This window comes from Rhinolophus sinicus, chromosome 3 (assembly GCF_057876585.1).
Source record: "Rhinolophus sinicus isolate RSI-liver-muscle chromosome 3, RSI-T2T, whole genome shotgun sequence".
Classification (NCBI taxonomy): Eukaryota; Metazoa; Chordata; class Mammalia; order Chiroptera; family Rhinolophidae; genus Rhinolophus; species Rhinolophus sinicus.
The window spans coordinates 93,135,250-93,153,583 of record NC_142503.1 but is presented as its reverse complement, the minus strand read 5'-3'; the positions used below and the strand labels follow the sequence as shown (position 1 = coordinate 93,153,583).

The 18,334-nt window shown below is 35.8% G+C and overlaps 1 protein-coding gene and 2 pseudogenes across 3 annotated transcripts in view; all 3 read left to right on the top strand.

Moving 5' to 3' along the window:
• BAZ1B (bromodomain adjacent to zinc finger domain 1B) overlaps nt 1–18,334 on the top strand; it is a 68,427-nt gene that overhangs the window by 11,443 nt on the left and 38,650 nt on the right. For all 3 annotated transcript variants that reach the window (XM_019754960.3, XM_019754962.3, XM_019754961.3), the window contains exons 3-6: nt 1,057–1,201; nt 9,302–9,503; nt 13,784–13,905; nt 15,764–15,961. In XM_019754960.3, the coding sequence (XP_019610519.2) occupies nt 1,057–1,201; nt 9,302–9,503; nt 13,784–13,905; nt 15,764–15,961 (667 nt within the window). The remainder of the gene's footprint in view (nt 1–1,056; nt 1,202–9,301; nt 9,504–13,783; nt 13,906–15,763; nt 15,962–18,334) is intronic.
• Nucleotides 4,516–5,561, top strand: LOC148758530 (small ribosomal subunit protein uS2B pseudogene; annotated as a pseudogene).
• LOC141570383 (calmodulin pseudogene) lies at nt 5,861–7,669 on the top strand (annotated as a pseudogene).

Sequence of the window (18,334 nt, the reverse complement as noted above, 5' to 3'; positions counted from 1 at the left end):
GAGCCCACTGGCCCATGTGGGAATCGAACTGGCAGCCTTTGGAGTTAGGAGCATGGAGCTCTAACCGCCTGAGCCACCGGGCCGGCCCTGTAAAAGGTTTTAAGTCTAGCAGTCAGTTGGTGGAACATTTGTAGTTATGAATAATAGAGTGATTGAGACTATTTTAAGATGATAATAAACCTAATACTTGAATTTGCATGAATGTTCTCATGCCTGATGACCGCCCCTTTACCCACAGCACAAATACTAAACTATCTGATCAGAATTAGATATCTAAAGATCCATTTAGGTTGCTTCCTATTTTCTGCTACCATGAAGAATTCAGCAGTGAATATCTTTGTGTACATATGACAGTTTTGATAATTGTTGTCAAACTGCTTTCCAAAAGAGTTGAAACATAGGCTGTCGGTAGTATATGAGTGTTACATTCCACTAGTCAGTTGCCCGTGTTGGGTATAATTAAAATCTTTTTTGCTAGTTTAGTAAGTGAAAAGTGGTACATCATAGTTTTACTTTGCAAGGGCTTTGGAGTTCAAGTCATGGTTCTAACATGTTGACTCTTTCTGATTAATTTTCCTTATCTATAAAATGAAAATTCTAGGTACCTCATAATGTATTATAAGAACTAAATGAATGAATATATATGAAAGCATATTATTGATTTGAGATGTAATATAAACATAATTGTTATGGTGCCCTAACCAAAAAATGGGAAGAGGCTATGAATAAATAAGTCACACCTAGAAAGGGAAATCTGCAAAAAAAAAAAGAAAAAAAAAAGAAAAAAAAAAAAACTAATGGAAAAATAATCAGTCTTACTAATGATGTGCCCATTATTTTTATTTTATAGATGAGAAGATTAACCTGGATAGGTCAATCTGACAAACTACTTAAAAGTTCTTTTCTTTTTCTTGTGTATCACGTGGTTTTAATCTTTGTATTCCCCAGTGCCTTGCATATATTTACCAAAGAAATGTTTGAATTGACCCCTGAATCGAATTAAAACTGGATAGGTTTTTCTGTGTTTTCTTGGTAATTAATGGCATACTTGTTTAGTTTGAAGGAAGAGTTTCCTGCCTGGTATGAGAAACTTGTTCTGGAAATGGTTCACCATAACACAGCCTCCTTAGAAAAGTTGGTAGATACTGCTTGGTTGGAGATCATGACCAAATATGCTGTGGGAGAAGAGTGTGACTTTGAGGTAAGTGCCTTTCTTTTTTTTTTTAATGTAATTTGACTCACTAACCATATGTCAGGATTGGAGCTACTGATGTAGATTACAGAATGCATTTCTGTGTGTATAAAGTTGTGTTAATAAGAAACTTGCTTTTCTTAATATCAAATATAAGGACCAAATTTTAGAATCATAGTCATTATTGGGAATGTTTAATGTTATAATTGTTATACTGTGTATCATTGCACTTTTGTTTTCCCTATTTTATACCTTATTAATAATTCAGTGCGATCTTGGCTTTTTTTTTTTTTTTTTTTGTAATTTTTTTCATACTTTGTTTAAAAGACTCAGATGTATTTAATCCAAAATCTATGGTACCAACAAGCAAAGGATCTCATTTCATTGTGATAGTGAGTGAGTTGACTTTTTTCTTTTTCATCTGAAATTTGTTTTTTAATTTTCCATCTCAAATAGCTCAGGGATAACTATTACTAAAGTGATACCTAACACTAAAGCAATCCCTATATAATCCTTTGAAAGCTTAACGTAAGATTCAGAAGGAAGGGAACTGACATTTGTTAAATATCTGTATGTACTGGATACTGGGCTAGTCATTTTATGTAATGTCTTGCAGAATCTGCACAGAAATGTTGAGGTAATAAACAGGCTCAGGTATTTAAACAGGTTGTTTACATTATTAACTCATGAGATACAAGTGATTTCAGTTGTATGTAATAAAATATCTAACAGGCCAGTACTTTTCAAACTTTAGCCTAAATAAAATCACTTATTTTTTTAAACTGTTTCAAAACATTGAAGCAGAAGGAATGCTTCCAAACTTATGAAGCCAGTATTATCCTGATACCAAAACCAAATAAAGACGTTAAAAAGAAAGAAAATTACAGGCCAATATCCTTGATGAACATAGGTACAAAAATTCTCAACAAAATATTAGCAAACTGGATTCACAATGCATTAAAAGGATTATACACCATGACCAAATGGGATTCATTCCAGGGATGCAAGTATGGTTCAACATCCATAAATCAGTGATACATCACATTAACAAAATAAAGGGTAAAAACCATATGATCATCTCAGAAAAAGCATTTGACAAAGTTCAACATTCTTTATTATAAAAACTCAACAAAGTGGGTATAGAAGGAACATGTCTCAACATAATAAAGGCAATGTATGACAAACCCACAGCTACCATCATACTTAATGGTGAAAAAAGCTGAAAGCCTTTCCTCTAAGATCAGGAACAAGATGAGGTTTCCCACTATCACCACTTCTGTTTAACATAGTGGTGGAAGTCCTAGCCAGACAAGACAAAAACAATCAAAGGTATCCAAATTGGAAAGGAAGAAATAGAACTCTCATTTGCAGGTAACATGGTACCATGTATAGAAAACTCTAAAGACCACTGGGAAACTATTAAAACTAAAAAATGAATTTAGTAAAGTTGCCGGATACAGAATCAATGTACAGAAAACTGGTGTGTTTCTATGTACCAATAATGAAGGAGTAGAAGAAAAAATTAGGAAATCAATCCCATTTATAATTGTATCAGAAAGTATAAAATACCTAGGAATAAATTTCACCACGATAGCACAACTAAAGATACAAAAGAGGACTTCCAGAACTGCTTTAGAAAGTGGCAAGAACGGTGGGATAAGTGTGTTTGAAGCAAGGGGGAGTACTTTGGAGGGATTAATGGCAATGTATCTTTTACTCTAATAATATTTTTTTAATTTAAATATTCACCATAGTTTTTAATCATACCTCGTACTACCTAACATGATACAGTGATTCAGTGCAATCCCTATTAAAATATCAATGGCATTCTTCTCAGAATTAGAACAACTCATCCTAAAATTGATATGAAACCACAAAAGACCCCGAATGACCAAAGAAATACTGAGTGAGAACAAAGTGGCAAACTTATACTACAAAGCTACAATAATCAAAATAGCATGGTACTAGCATAAAAACATATATCAATGGAATAGAGAGCCCAGAAATAAATCCTCATTTACATGGTTAATTAATCTACAAGAAAAGAGGCAAGGATATACAGTGGAGTAAAGATAGTCTTCAACAAGTGGTGTTGGCAAAACTGGACAGATACATGCAAAAAAATGAAATTGGACCACTTTCTTACACCATATATAAAAATAAACTGAAAATGGATTAAAGACTTAAATATTAGACCTGAAACCATAAAACTTCTGGAAGAAAACATAGGCAGTAAACTCTTGGACATCGCTCTTAACAATATCTTTTTGGATATATATCTTTGGTCAAGGACACAAAAGAAAAACAAATGGGACTACATCAAACTAAAAAGTTTTTGCACAGCGAAGGAAACTGTCAACAAAACAAAAAGCCTACCAAGTGGGAGAAGATACTTGCAAGTGATAACCTCTTATAAGGGGTTAATATCCAAAATATGTAAGGCACTCATACAACTTACATCAAAACCCAAGCAATCCAATTAAAAAATGGGCAGAGGACCTGAACAGACATTTCTCCCAAAATGACATACAGAGATGGTCAACAGACATGAAAAGATGTTCGATATCACTAATCAGGGAACTGCAAATTAAAACCGCAATGAGATATCACCTTATACCTGTCAGAATGTCCATCATCAATAAATCAACAAGTGCTGGTGAGGATGTGGAGAAAAGGGAACCCTTGTACACTCTTGGTGGGATTGTAAATTAGTGCAGCCACTATGGAAAACAGTATGGAGATGCCTCAAAAATTAAAAATAGAGCTGCCATACGATCCAGCAATTCCATTTCTGGACATTTATCCAATGAAAACAAAAACACTAATTCAAAAAAATTTATGTACTTTCCACGCTATACAGTATTGTTCTTGATGCCCACGTAACTTAAAGGAAACTGTCACAATGTCCCTAGCCTTTGATGTCCTCAAATTTCTTGTAGCAGTAACACACTTAGGTGGCACCATCCGCCCGCCCCTTTCTTCCTCCTCCCTCCCCTCCCACTCCGGTTCAAGCCGTTGTTTCTCAGTCTAGTTGTGTAGGACACAGCTTCCTGGCTCATGCTGGTATTATGAGCCTTGCACTCTCCCCAGCTGGCTGAGGCAGCTGGTCTCCAGTCGTCGGTCGGCTGCTCACAGCAGCTCATGGCAGCTCTCGCTGGCTGCCGGCCATTCACGATGGCTGCCGGTCACCATCCACTCATGGCAGCACACGGTAGCCCACGGCAGCTCACGCTGGCTGCTGGCCTCTGACTGTTCAGGGCAGCACAGAGTAGCCCGCGGCAGCACTCAGCCACCCAGCTCCAGGGAGAGCTGTTGTTCACAATCTTAGCTGTAGAGGGCGCAGCTCACTGGCCCATGTGGGAATCGAACCGGCGACCTCGGCATTAGGAGTACGGCGTTCCAACCACCTGAGTTACCAGACTGGGCCCGGCACCATCCTTGACTGGTAAATGGAACCGTACATCTACAAACAGAGACGTGATGGCATATACATCATAAATCTGAAGAGAACCTGGGAGAAGCTTCTGCTGGCAGCTTATGCTATTGTTGCCATTGAAAACCTGGAATACACGCTGGCCAGTGTTCTTGGGTGGCGATGTGTGCTGAAGTTTGCTGCTACCACTGGAGCCACTCCTATTTGCTGGCCATGTTACTCCTGGAACCTTCACTAGCCAGATACAGGCAGCCTTCTGGGAGCCGAGACTTGTGGTTACGGATCCCAGAGCTGACCACCAGCCTCTCACAGAGGTGTCTTCTGTTAACCTGCCTACCATTGCTCTGCGTAACACACTCTCCTCTGTGTTACATGGACATTGCTATCCCTTGCAACAACAAGGGAGCTCACTCAGTGGGTCTGATGTGGATGCTGGCCCGGAAAGTTCTCTGCATGAGTCACACCATCTCCCATGAACACCCCTGAGAGGTCATGCCTGATCTTTGCTTCTACAGAGATCCTGAAGAGATTAAAAAGTAAGAGCAGGCTGCTGCTGAAAAGGCTGTGCCCAGGAGGAATTTCCGGGTGAATGGACTTCTCCAGCTCCTGAGTTCACCATTGCTCAGCTTGAGGTTGCAGGCTGGTCTGAAGGCATGCAGGGGCCCTTTGTGTCTATTCAGCAGTTTCCTACTGAAGACTGGAGTGTCAGCTGCCACTGAAGACTGGTCTGCAGCCCCCACTGCTCAGGCCACTGAATGGGTAGGAACAACCACCAAGTGGTCCTAAGCTGTTCTTCCACAAATGCTTATTAAACAAAATGGAAATAAGGTTGATGAAAAATAGTTTCTAAAAGTTAAAAATAAAAGGTATATGCACCCTATGCTCATTGTAGCATTACTAGTTACAGCCAAGATACGGAAGCAACCCACATGTCCATTAATGAATGGATAAAGATGATGCGGTAAATATATACAATGGAATATTACTCAGCAACAACAAAAAAATGAAATCTTGCCATTTGAAACAGGCTGAATGAACCTAGGGAGTATTATGCTAAGTGAAACGAATCCGACAGAGAAAGACAAATACTGTATGATCTCACTTATATGTGGGATATAAAAAAATAAAAATGAGTAAACAAAACAGAAACAGACCCATAGATCTAGAGAGCATGCTGATGGTTGCCAAAGGGGAGGGGTGGGAGGGATGGGGATTGATATAAAAGGAAGGTGTAAAACAAATGAGTTGCTTAAAGAAACAGGGAGGGTACTATTTTTCTATTTTGGATAAGGGTTTTATTTTTACAAGTTTGATGTGATCACCATAGGTGGACAAAGAATCTCACACACATAGACATATACACATGGACATAGACAGACTCAAATAATAGTCATGAGCCTACCGAAATGAAAACAACAGGCAAAGGAAAGGAAGAAAACAGACACACACAGACATGAGGATAGATACAGAGATAAACAAATTAAGAGAGGTGTACACAGATACAAACACAGTTTTCTTATAAACCCATCAACCTGGCCAGTCTGCCCATCTTGGGAAATAGTAGCTGATTCAGCTCAGCAGGGAGCAGCTGAATAATTGAAAGATTCCTTGTCCAGAAGGCTTAAATATATGACCACTACCCTAGGCAAGGAGATGCAATATAAAGGCTCATTTCAGGTGCCAACTTGTGGTTCCAGTTAATCTTCTTCACTGATGAATTGTCTCAAACATGTAAGGAAGAAATAATACCAATTCTATACAAACTCTTCCAGAAAATAGAAGAGGAGGGAATTCTTTGTGATTCATTTTATGAGGTCAGTATTACTAATACCCAAACTATATAAACACATTACAAGAAGAAAACTACAGACAAGAAAAACAAATATATATGTATATATGTTCACAAAACTCTCTCATGAACATAGATGTAAAAATTCTAAAAAAAAAAAAAAATTTTAGCAAATGAAACCCAACACTGTATTAAAAGGATAATACATAATGACCAAATAGTTTATCCTAGGAATGCAAAGTTGTTTTAAATTTGTAATTCTCCTTATTGAAAACAAGAAAAACAATCTGATCTCAGTTTACACACACACATACACACAGAAAAACATTTGACAAAATCCAACATCAATTCCTAATAAAAACTCTCAGCAAACTGCCAAGAGAAAAGAAACTTCTTCAACCTGATAGAGGATATTTACAGAATAACTTGCAGCTAACACCATACCTAATGGTAAAAGACTGAATGTCTGCCCTCCCATTCTACTTGACATTGTATTGGAGGTTCTAGTCTGTGTAGTATGTCAAGAAAAAGAAAAGTCATCCAAATTGGAAAGGAAGAAATCAAATTATCTTCATTCCAGACAACATGATTGTCTATGTAGCAAATCTCATGGAATTTACCATAAAAGTTATTAGAACTAATAAGTGTGTTTAGCAGGGTGGCAAGATACAAGATAAATATACAAAAACCAATGTGTGTTTTTACATGTTTGAAATTTTAAAAAAGTAATAAATTAGCCTGAGTGGAGCAGGGAAGCTGAGTGGTTATGGGCTCACGTCTCAGAGACAGGTAGGTAGTGCTTGCAGCATGACTGACCAACTGACTGAAGAGCAGGTTGCAGAATTCAAAGAAGCTATTTCACTATTTGACAAGGATGGTGATGGAACTATAATAACAAAGGAATTGGAAACTAATGCGGTCTCTTGGGCAGAATCCCACAGAAGCAGAGTTACAGGACATGATTAATAACATGAATACTGATAGTAATGGCACAACGGACTTCCTGGAATTTCTGACAATGATAGCGAGAGAAATGAAAGACACAGATAGTGAAGAAGAAATTAGTGAAGCATTCCGTGTGTTTGATAAAGATGGCAATGGTTTTATTAGTGCAGCAGAGCTTCGCCATGTGATGACAAACCTTGGAGAGACGTTAACAGGTGAAGAAGTTGATGAAATGATCAGGGATTCAGATATTAATGGTGAAGGGCAAGTAAACTATGAAAATTTTTTATAAATGGTGGTAGCAAAGTGAAGATATTGTGCAGAATGTGTTAAATTTCTTGAACAAAATTGTTTATTTGCCTTTTCTTTGTAACTTATCAGTAAAAGGTTTCCCCCTACTGTCAAAAAAATATACATGTATACTAATTAGGACTTCATTCCTCCATGTTTTCTTCCCTTACTATCAATGTCCTGAAACCTTATTTTAGAAAATCAGTCAAGTGATATGTTGCTTGCAGCATCCTCTGGATATATCTAAGCCCTTCTGTACATCTTAACTTGGAGTTGGTCTAATGAGGGGACATCTATCTGGGTTATATCTTTTTTTAAGTAGAAACTGTCAGCATGTTGAAGTGTGGAGTTGTAACTCTGCGTGGACTATGGACAGTCAACAATATGTACTTAAAAGTTGCACTATTGCAAAACAGGTGTATTGTCCAGGTACTCGTACACTATATTTTTGTACTACTGGTCCTGTACCAGAAACACTTTCTTTTATTGTTACTTGCTTTTAAAACTTTGTTTAGCTACTTAAAGAAAATTTGCTTATAGCACAATTTGCCTCAAATCCATTCCAAGTTGTACATTTGTTTTCCAATAAAAAAATTTTACCCAATTAAAAAAAAAGCAATACTACTTCAATAACATCAAAAAATATGAAATACTTTGGGAGTAAATCTGACTAAAGATATGCATGACCTGTACCTAAAAATTATAAAACATTACTGAGTAATTAAAGAACACCTTACATTAACGTGTCAGTTCTTCCCAGATTCAATACAGTCCCAGCAGCTTTTTTGTAGGAATTGCCAAGCTGATTATAAAATTGATTTGGAAATGCAAAGAATCTAGCCAAAACAACTTTGCAGAAGAACGATAAAATTAGAGGCTCAATACTATCTGATTTTGCATCTTTAAATATTAAAGTATTAAAATGATGTGAAATTGGTGCAAAGGTAGACAAATAGATCAGTGGAACAGAATAGCATCCAGAAATAGACCCATATGTATACATACATGCATACATAAACACATACACACACTACTGAAATTTGGTAGAAGTGGAAAGGTAATTAAGCGAAGAAAAGATAGTCTTTTTAGTAGGTGGTTCTGGAAAAATTGGATATCCATATGTATAATTGACTTTATAAAATGGAAATTCTTGAACTGTAACTACATACATCTGTGGTTTGTGCAATGATTGCCTTTGGCCTTAGTACATTGGTACATGAATTATGAATTAGATTGTGATCATTTTATTTTTTAAGATGTCATATTTTAACCTAGAAGTCTGAAAAATAAAATTGGAAAGACATCACTGTACTTGGCTACTTTATAGAGTTTTAGTGAGTTTTTTTTTTTAACTTTTATTTATTTTAAGTGTGTTTTTCCAGGATCCATCAGCTTCAAGTCAAGTAGTTGTTTCAATCCAGTTGTGGAGGGCACAGCTCACAATTGTTTCAGTCTAGTTGTGGAGGGGTCAAACCAACAACATTAAGAGCACTGCGCTCTAACCAACTGAGCTAACCGGCCACCCCAGAGTTTTAAGGAATTTTTGTCAAATGAGGTGGAATGTATAATGGATTAATATATTCTAAACATTATCTTTAAGTTTCTAGTTCTTATTCATTATCTCTGATTCTCTCTCCTGTCTCCTTTATAGATTGGGAAGGAAAAAATGCTCAAGGTGAGGATTGTGAAGATACATCCTTTGGAGAAAGTGGATGAAGAGGCCACTGAGAAGAAATCTGATGGTGCCTGTGATTCTCCCTCAAGTGACAAAGAGAATTCTAGTCAAATCGCTCAGGAGCATCAGAAGAAGGAGGCAATTGTAAAAGAGGATGAAGGAAGGAGAGAGAGTATTAGTATGTATGATGCTAGCTTTCTTATGTGACTCTGTTTATTTTATTATACACAGATCTTTTTGTATTCTCTTTCCACTAAACTTGTAATTGAGTTTTGTAGATAGATAGACATGCTTTTGTTCATTTATGATTCAGAAAACAACTAAAATACTCAGAACATTTTGTAAATCTCCCTACACAATTAAGACCCTTGGGAAGTAATTTCCTCTAGTTGCTTAGAAATCTATGTGCGCATACCTAGCTACTCAACAGGGTAAAGAAAATTTGCTTTCCTTTTCTAAGTTGGGAATACGAATGTGTGTGTGTGTGTAGGGGGTCAGAGTAGGAGGCACAAATTCTAATTCCCCCCCCTTTTTCCGCCCCCCCCCCCCCCACTCACTCCCGTTTAAGCCATTGTTTCTCAGTCTAGTTGTGTAGGACACAGCTCCCTGGCCCATGCTGGTATTATGAGCCTTGCGCTCCCCCACAGCTGATGCAGTCGGTCGCAAGTCGGTCGCCAGTCATCGGTCGGCTGCTCACAGCAGCTCTTGCTGGCTGCCGATAGCTTTCACTGGCTGCCAGCTGCTCATGGCAGCACATAGTAGCCCACGGCAGCCTCTTGCTGCTCAGGGCAGCCCAGCTCCAGGGAGAGCTGTTGTTCACAGTCTTAGTTGTAGAGGGCGCAGCTCACTGGCCCATGTGGGAATCAAACTGGCAACCTCGGCTTTAGGAGCAGGGCGCTCCAACCACCTGAGCCACCAGGCCGGCCCCAATCTATTTCTCTTCACATTGTAAGCCAATGTGATGGTTTTAAGATACTTCCTTTTATCTATATTCTGTAACTCAGGTCCCTCTCAGATGGGAGCTGCCAGAATTTTGAAACACTGTGATGTCTAAAAGTAATTTTTAGAGACTTGGAGATTCTAACAATACAGTTTTGAAAGTTGAAGAACTGACATTGCCCATTGGGAAAATTATTCAGCCTCTGAAGCTTCCATTTAAAAAAACAAAATCTGTAAATAAGGAATTTGACTGGAATAGATTCCTTCTGTCTCAAAATATGAGTACTCAAAAGGGTTTACGTATTTTGAACCTCTCCCCATGACTGTTAGACAATCAAATAATTTTACCTCACGTTTAAGTGGTACAGAGTTTGAATTAGAATGTCGTAGTAGAGTATTATGCTGTCAGTTTTCCATTCTATTTTGTGTCTTTCCAGATGTTTTCGATATGTGCAGATGGTTTTAGAGAGACATCGTTATCTAGCTCCAAGGAAACTTTAGATACTAGTGTTGTAGCTGGTCCACCCCAGTTGTTGATACTTCAGTTTTTCTTTTAATAATTTTAAAATTGCAGTTAATATTATATTACTGTACAGTACTATGTTAGTTTCAGGTGTAATTAATACTTCTTTTTGTTTTCCACTCTGTATTATGAATGCTAATGTCTGTGTTTTTAGTTCTTCTTTTCTTTTTTATACTGAAGGTTTTTTTCTTTTTTCTTTTTCTGTAAGAGTGCCAGGTTATTAAAAAGTGACACTTGGTCAACCCCAAACAGCAAGCACCTCCCCATTCTTCCTAACCTGGCCCTGCTACATCTAGCTCCTTGGTACCAGGAGATCAGACGTGTCTCTTAGTTTAAAGGTATTGATAACACAGAAGATTATTCAGTATATCGGTGTCTCAACCTTGATTGCCACTAGAATCAAGGAATTTACAAATATTGTTGTTGAGACTCCACCCTAGGCAACAAAATGAAATACTCACTGGGATTAGTGTCTGGATATTGGTTATTGAGGAAAAAAAATCTCTTTGGGTGATTCTTATGTAGAATCAAGGTTTTGAGACCTTGGACAAACTTGAAACATATGCAACCCACCTTTTTATGATCTTACAGCAGGATTCAAGTTGGTCTGAAAACAGGAAAGCCAAGTAATCCCTGAGAAGCCCAAGTAGAGCAAGAAATATGGAGAAAAGACCATTTTTCAAATGTTTTTATCTCTTCTTAAAGTTCTCATACACTCATATCAGATACTGAAGTTTTCTAATATGTGCAATACTTAAAATCCCAGGACTCGACGTTGATAAATGTTTTGGTTAGGTATTAGCTGATGATATGTCCTGTAAAACTTCTTTCTTCTAGATTCAGATCATTGGACTACCAATGATGTGTTGTAGCTGTTAATTTTATGCCTTAAGCATTGTGTACCAGGACCCCTACCTAGTTTTAAGCTTTGACTTCTTTTTTAGTGTTCTGTGCCTTAGTTTAGTTTTCAGTTATTGGGATATAATGTTATTGCTACTATGTGGAAAGAGTGGTGGGCAGATTAAAGAACTTGTGTGATGATGCCATCGGAATATTTTCAGGGGAACAATTGATTAGAATTTCCATAGAAATGATAGATAAATTCCCGTATACAAAATATTTTCTTACCAGTTGACCTTGCCTTCTACTTTATGAAAATAATAATGAATTAGGCAGGAACTTTTTCAGCTTTGTGATGTTAAACTCCCTGTTATAAATTTCTCTATTCTTCCTCCATCTTAGTAGGGAACTATCTTTCTTCTTGTCTAAAATACTTGTGCTTTGTATTCCATTTCCTCCTACTTTCTCAAGGGTTGGATTAATTTATATTATTCTACTCTATAGTGTTTTTTAACCTTCTTGCTAGTGATTCTTTTTTTTTTTTTTTAATTGGGGAATGTTGGGGAACAGTGTTTTTTTCCAGGGCCCATCAGCTCCAAGTTAAGTCGTTGTCTTTCAATCTAGTTGTGGAGGATGCAGCTCAGCTCCAAGTTGAGTCTCCATTTTCAGTCTTTAGTTGCAGGGGGCTCAGCCCACCATCCCATGCGGGAATTGAACAGGCAACCTTGTTAAGAGCTCGTGCTCTAATCCACTGAGCCATCCGGCTGCCCATCACTAATGATTGTTTTCAATTTATAAACAAAATTTTATTTTCTAAAAACAAAAACATATCCTCTCTTGATCCTGTTCTCTTTGTCTTATTCAAACCAAGATTCTTAAGAATGTTGTCTCTACTTTCTATCACTTTATTTCTTATGCTATTACAGTCTAACTTCAGCTTCTTTACTCCTGAAATTGTTCCTAATAAGATTATAGGTGACCTCCTAATTGCCAAATCCACTGATTTCTTAGCTATGTTTAACTTTTCTGTTACATTTAATTAACACTTTTGGTCACAATCATATCTTTTTACTTATTTGATACCACAGTCTCCTAGTTTTCCAACTACTTTTCTGTTTTTTTACTTCCTTTTTCCCCGTTATTCCTTAGATTTTTTTCCCAAAGGTTGTTGTTCTGCCTTTTTATTTTAATTCAAATCTGTTGTATTTCATCATGCCCACGGTTTTAAACTCAATCTGTCTATAGGCTGATGATTCCCAAACCTAGATCAACTTAATTTCTTAACTTTAGACCTAGTCTTCAGTTACATGTCCCAGGCAATTCAAATTTAACACATGTAAAGCTAAATTGATCATCTAATTATTTATGTTGTCTCTCCAAGGCAAGTAAACAAGAACCCTGATGTTTTTTAACATTCTCTTACTCAATTAACGATACCATCATCTACTCCATCCCAAAGGCAGAAAACTTGGAAACTTTTAACATTCCCACATCTAGCTGGTTACCATGTCTGTCTTCTGACTATCTCTTGGCTCTTTCCTTCTCCATTCTGGTTGCATTAATTCAGGTGTTTAACATCGTATCTTCTGATTTCCTTATCTTCAGTTTCACCTTCACATTTTATTTATTTGCTAACTGCTGAAAGTTTTCTTTTTTTAAATTTTTCATACTAGTGATTTTCCCAAAATGTACGTCTAGTTAGTAAGACCAAAAATCATTTGTTTCCCTAGTGCCCACAAGACAAATTCCAATCTCTTTAAACGGTATATAATGTTCTTTATAATTTGCTCCTTATTCACCTCGTTAGTCTGATTTTTTACAATATTCTAGATCATATTCACCCATACTTCATTACTTGCAGTCTCTGAACAAGTCATATTTTTTCTATTTTTTCTAGGCCTTTCCTGCCTATCTTCCAGATTAAGTTAGACATAGTATTTTTTCTGTACCAACTTCTATTATAGTATTTACCACATTGTATTATACTTGTTGTTGACTCCTCCCATAGACTTTAGCTTTAGCTGGTTGAAGTAGGATTTTATGATTCATCTTTCAGTGCCTGGTGCAGAGTAGATGCTGAATAAGACAGTTATTAATGAATGAATGGATAGTATTAAGAATCATTTTTTTCACTAATTTTTTCTTGATTTGACTAGATGACAGAGCACGTAGATCTCCACGAAAACTGCCTACTTCATTAAAAAAAGGAGAAAGGAGATGGGCTCCTCCAAAATTTCTGCCTCACAAATATGATGTGAAACTACAAAATGAAGATAAGGTTAGTTGGCTCTTTATATTAAGGCTCTTACATGAGGTACATGTTGTTTAAGAAAATATCATAGGACTAGTTTTCTGCGAAAATATAAATGAATGTGTTTCTACAACAAATTATGAGTGGTTGTCTAGTCTTAGTAATTAAGATTTTAAGTTAAATTGTATTTTCTAGGAAATTACATGCTTTTTCCCTTTTAATAGAAATTATTAGGGTTAAGAGTAATTTGCATTTGAACTTCAAACTCAGATAGTTTGAAAAATAAGGATCTATCCCAGCAGTTACAGACTTCTGAGGTAAAAGCTCTTCCCAGTTAAAAGTAGAGCAATTTGTAATGTAGTTAAATTCAGAAACTGATTCAACACTAATTAGTGCTTTTTCAAGGAATCTGTGGAGCTAATAATCTAAAATAATAGTAAACACCATTAAAACAACTTAGTACTGTGTTTCATTGATTCTAAGATGTTCACCTTTCATATTTTTTAATACGTCAAGAATCAGTATATATCTTAAAGTCAACTGGCAAGAATTTTTTTCTTAAGTGGTGCATAAAATAATGTTTTTCATTAATAACATCTCAGATTCCATAAACTGTGATATATTACTTTCAGGTACTCATATACCTGTGTGTAAAATCTTATGATTAGAAAGAAGTGGGAAGGGCGGCTGGGTGTGGAAGGCAGCTGCACATTTTTCTTCATGTTTAACTGTTTTATAGAAGAAATTTCTAAGGCCTGAGAAATGTACTAATTATGTCAAAGTTCCTAATTTAGTAAATGAGATTTGGGAGGATTATAGCCCCTATTGTTTTGCCTCTTTTAGAGTGTTGTTTTTTCCCCACCTCAGAATGTTGACAAGTCCTATTCCATTTTGACTCATTTGTTTTATAGTTAGTGATGTCAAGACGTAGCTAGATTGTGAGGACTTCTTTATATTTGAAAATGTTAAATACAATTTTTCGCTAAGTTTCTTACCTCCTGTTCAGCAAGGTAGCCCGTTGAAACATCGCTAGGGAGTTTCAACTACTTCCCTGATTATCATTTGTATTCTTATTGATGAATATACATTGTTTTGTTTCACATCCTAAAAAAGTTTATAGGATGATAGAAAATGCAAATAATAAAGATATTTCTAATCTCATACTCAGATGATAATTGATGAATATAGATGTGGTTAATGGTGGTTATCTTCTAAGTGACTTTTAAAAGTAGGAATATTCTATACATACTATTTTGTTGCTTGCTTTTTTCATTTACTGCATGGTAAGCATCTGTATTGTCATTACATTTTCTTCCAAAACAATGTTCTCAGGTTGCAGTGTATATATTAGGCACCAGGGAGTTTATTAAAAATGTAGATTCCCAGGCTTTACTGCTAGAGATTCTTCTGATTCAGCAAGTTTGGGGTGAGGCCTAGGCATTTGCATTTTAATAGCACCCTAGATGATTCTGATGCTTTGTTCTGACTGAGAAATGTTTTTCCCCCATGGCTGTATGGTATCCATTAAATGGGTGTATTTTAATTTTTAAAATCAATCCCTTATTAATGTGCCTTTATATAGTCCTACCCTTTCTTGTTTTTGCTTTTATAACAAGTTGATGACTGTCCATTTATTTCTAAATTTTAATGAGAGAAATTGCTGGTTCAATGGATATACACATTTTAGGACTTGGATACATATTGACAAATTACCTAGGGGTATCTTTAAATGAACATACTGTCTCTGAAAATTATTTTTTCTTCCATTTAGTTTATAGCCCTATTTTATAGATGGAATTAGGATTTTTCTGGAGAGAACATAAATCTTCTCATTGGTTAATTTATTTTTACCCCAGTGTTGAGTTGTTTATATTTGTTAACCTAGATCATCAGTAATGTGCCAGCAGACAGCTTGATTCGTACAGAACGCCCACCAAATAAGGAGATACTTCGATACTTTATACGGCATAACGCTTTACGGGCTGGCACTGGTGAAAATGCACCTTGGGTGGTTGAAGATGAGTTGGTGAAGAAATATTCCCTGCCTAGCAAGTTCAGTGACTTTTTACTTGATCCATACAAGGTAAGGTCACTATTAGTTTTTGAACAGCAAGATAGAACACTATTAGATGAGTTTCTTTTCTCAGATGGCTCCAATAAGATTAGATTTATAACAGATTTTGAACTCTAACATCAGATAATGAATTCAAAACTTCTCAGGTATGTCTCATGTAGGTTGTGGTGTGTGGGGTTTGTAGGGGAGAGGCCACATTGCCCTATCTCCCCTAATTCGGTTTTTCACTATGGTTGCCTTATTAACAAAAAAACTACATATATGTGCTTTTTTTTTTGCCTCAGATCCTTGGAATGAGGTATGGTATAAATACAAAAAATATTTTACAAATTGATTCTTAAAAATGAAAACTGATTTTGTATATCAGAAAAGATGATAAAAATATACTGGCAGCCTTGAAAAGGACTTGGAATGAGTATTATTTTGACAGGTTAGTAGGAAATTTGGCATTTCCCTTTTGAGAACTTTTTTTTTGTCTTATTTGATCTTCAAAGTATAGTTATGAAGTTGTATGGTGTGTGTATGTTAACATTTTACTTTCCAGTTTGTGAAATGGAGGCCAGTCTAATGAGAAGCAAAAGAAAGTAAATGACGAAAGCCAAGAAGACATTGGCCTCAGATTTCTGATTGTCTTTTCCATCTCAAGGTTTCTCCAATAAGATTTTTAATGTAGCTATGAGAGTATTTATGCTTCTTTCGTTGGTAAATATTTGCATACTGATATTTTCATCTTGGTCTCTGGGCCAGAATGGGACCAGAAGAGAGCTGCTGATCCATTGAAACTAAGTCAGAGTTCCAGGATTTCTTATTTTCCCCCTTTTCTTTTTAATTGTGAAAAACTAAGGATATCTTGAGTCACATAACTAAGTTACCTCAGTTACTTTATGTTGATTTTTGATGACAAAAGTATGTTGAGAAATAACTATTTCTCCAAACATTGATAAAGACCTCCAATCATAGTTTAGCATTTAGCATGTTTTCTTATTCAAGACCACCATGATAAAGCAGTATGCTCTTTACATTTATATTATTTGCATAAAAGGAAAAACTCAGGAATTAATTGGCATTTTCTAGATCAGGACTAAATTTTCCATGTAACTATAGTAAACCTAAAATTTTTCCTTAATATTTGCATTTACTTAGGGGAAATAATTTAATTCATTGTCATTTCATTGCTATAGTTTTGGAACTGATACAGCTTTTGCTGGTTTTAACTTAAGATTACTATTTTTACTGTATGAGAATCCTATATAAAATCATCTTGAGTGGGTTTTAGACTCTTGTATCATTTGAGTCCTTTAATAGTTACCTCTTTTTAAATGTTATAGCTGTCTTTTAATGTATTTTAGTTTAGTGATTCAAGTATGTTAATAACATAAAAGACTAGTATTTATGGTTAAAAGTTCTTTGGAGTTTATTAGAATAAAATGGATCCACACTTTGTAAGGACCAGAGATTAGAGTTCCAGGAACTTATATCTTGAAAAGCAATTTCTGAAAAAATTTGCTACTCTCAAATTTTCTAATGCATGCTTAAAATATTAACTTAATGAAAGTTGGCTATAATTCAGTTTGAGGCTTGAAAGTACAAGCTTGTATAGACTAAACTGCTATAAGAAGGCAGTGATTCTACCTAGTAAGAGAAATTGAGACTCATGTAAAATACTAGTCTACAAAATTAAGGGCATATACTTAGTTTTTATATATTTTTCCTACCTTAAACAATATTTATTATTCCCAATACTATTTGATATTTCACTGATTTTGTCTCCTCTCAGTTTTGCATAAAAGTTGTTACTCCTTTTTGTAAAATTAGTTTTCTTAAAGGCCTCTTGGCGACTCAGCCAGGATAGAATATAGTAAAGGGATAGATAAATAGACCATAAAACAGTGCTTTTGATTCTTTCCTCATCTAAGTGAAATTTTAAATAATGCATTGAAAATTAGAGTTTTGATCACATATGATCCACCTATCCCCAAAGCAACAATTTTTTTCTCTTTGTTTTCTCTTTGGTTTTGTAGAATTTAATGTTCTGCTAGGCTGCTGAATACAACTACTGTTGAGAGAAATGAGGCCTGGAGAGAGGAAGCAAGTTCTGAGTAATAGTTTTAGGAAAGGACTGATAGGGAAAACTTAGGTGGGAGAAAGGAAAATTATTTAAAGGTATAGAAGTTTGAACTGTTATCTGAATAGGACCTAGTATGATGAGGGTGTGTTTGTGGTCTTGTAAACACTAGAATATGAATTACTTGAGAACAAGTACTGTCTTACTCATTTTATATCCTGTGATGTTTAGCATAGGTATAATAGGTTTGTGGCTAGTGAATTCATTTCTTTAAGAACTTCTGTTCCTCAAGAAAAATGGAATTGACAGTTGAGTTT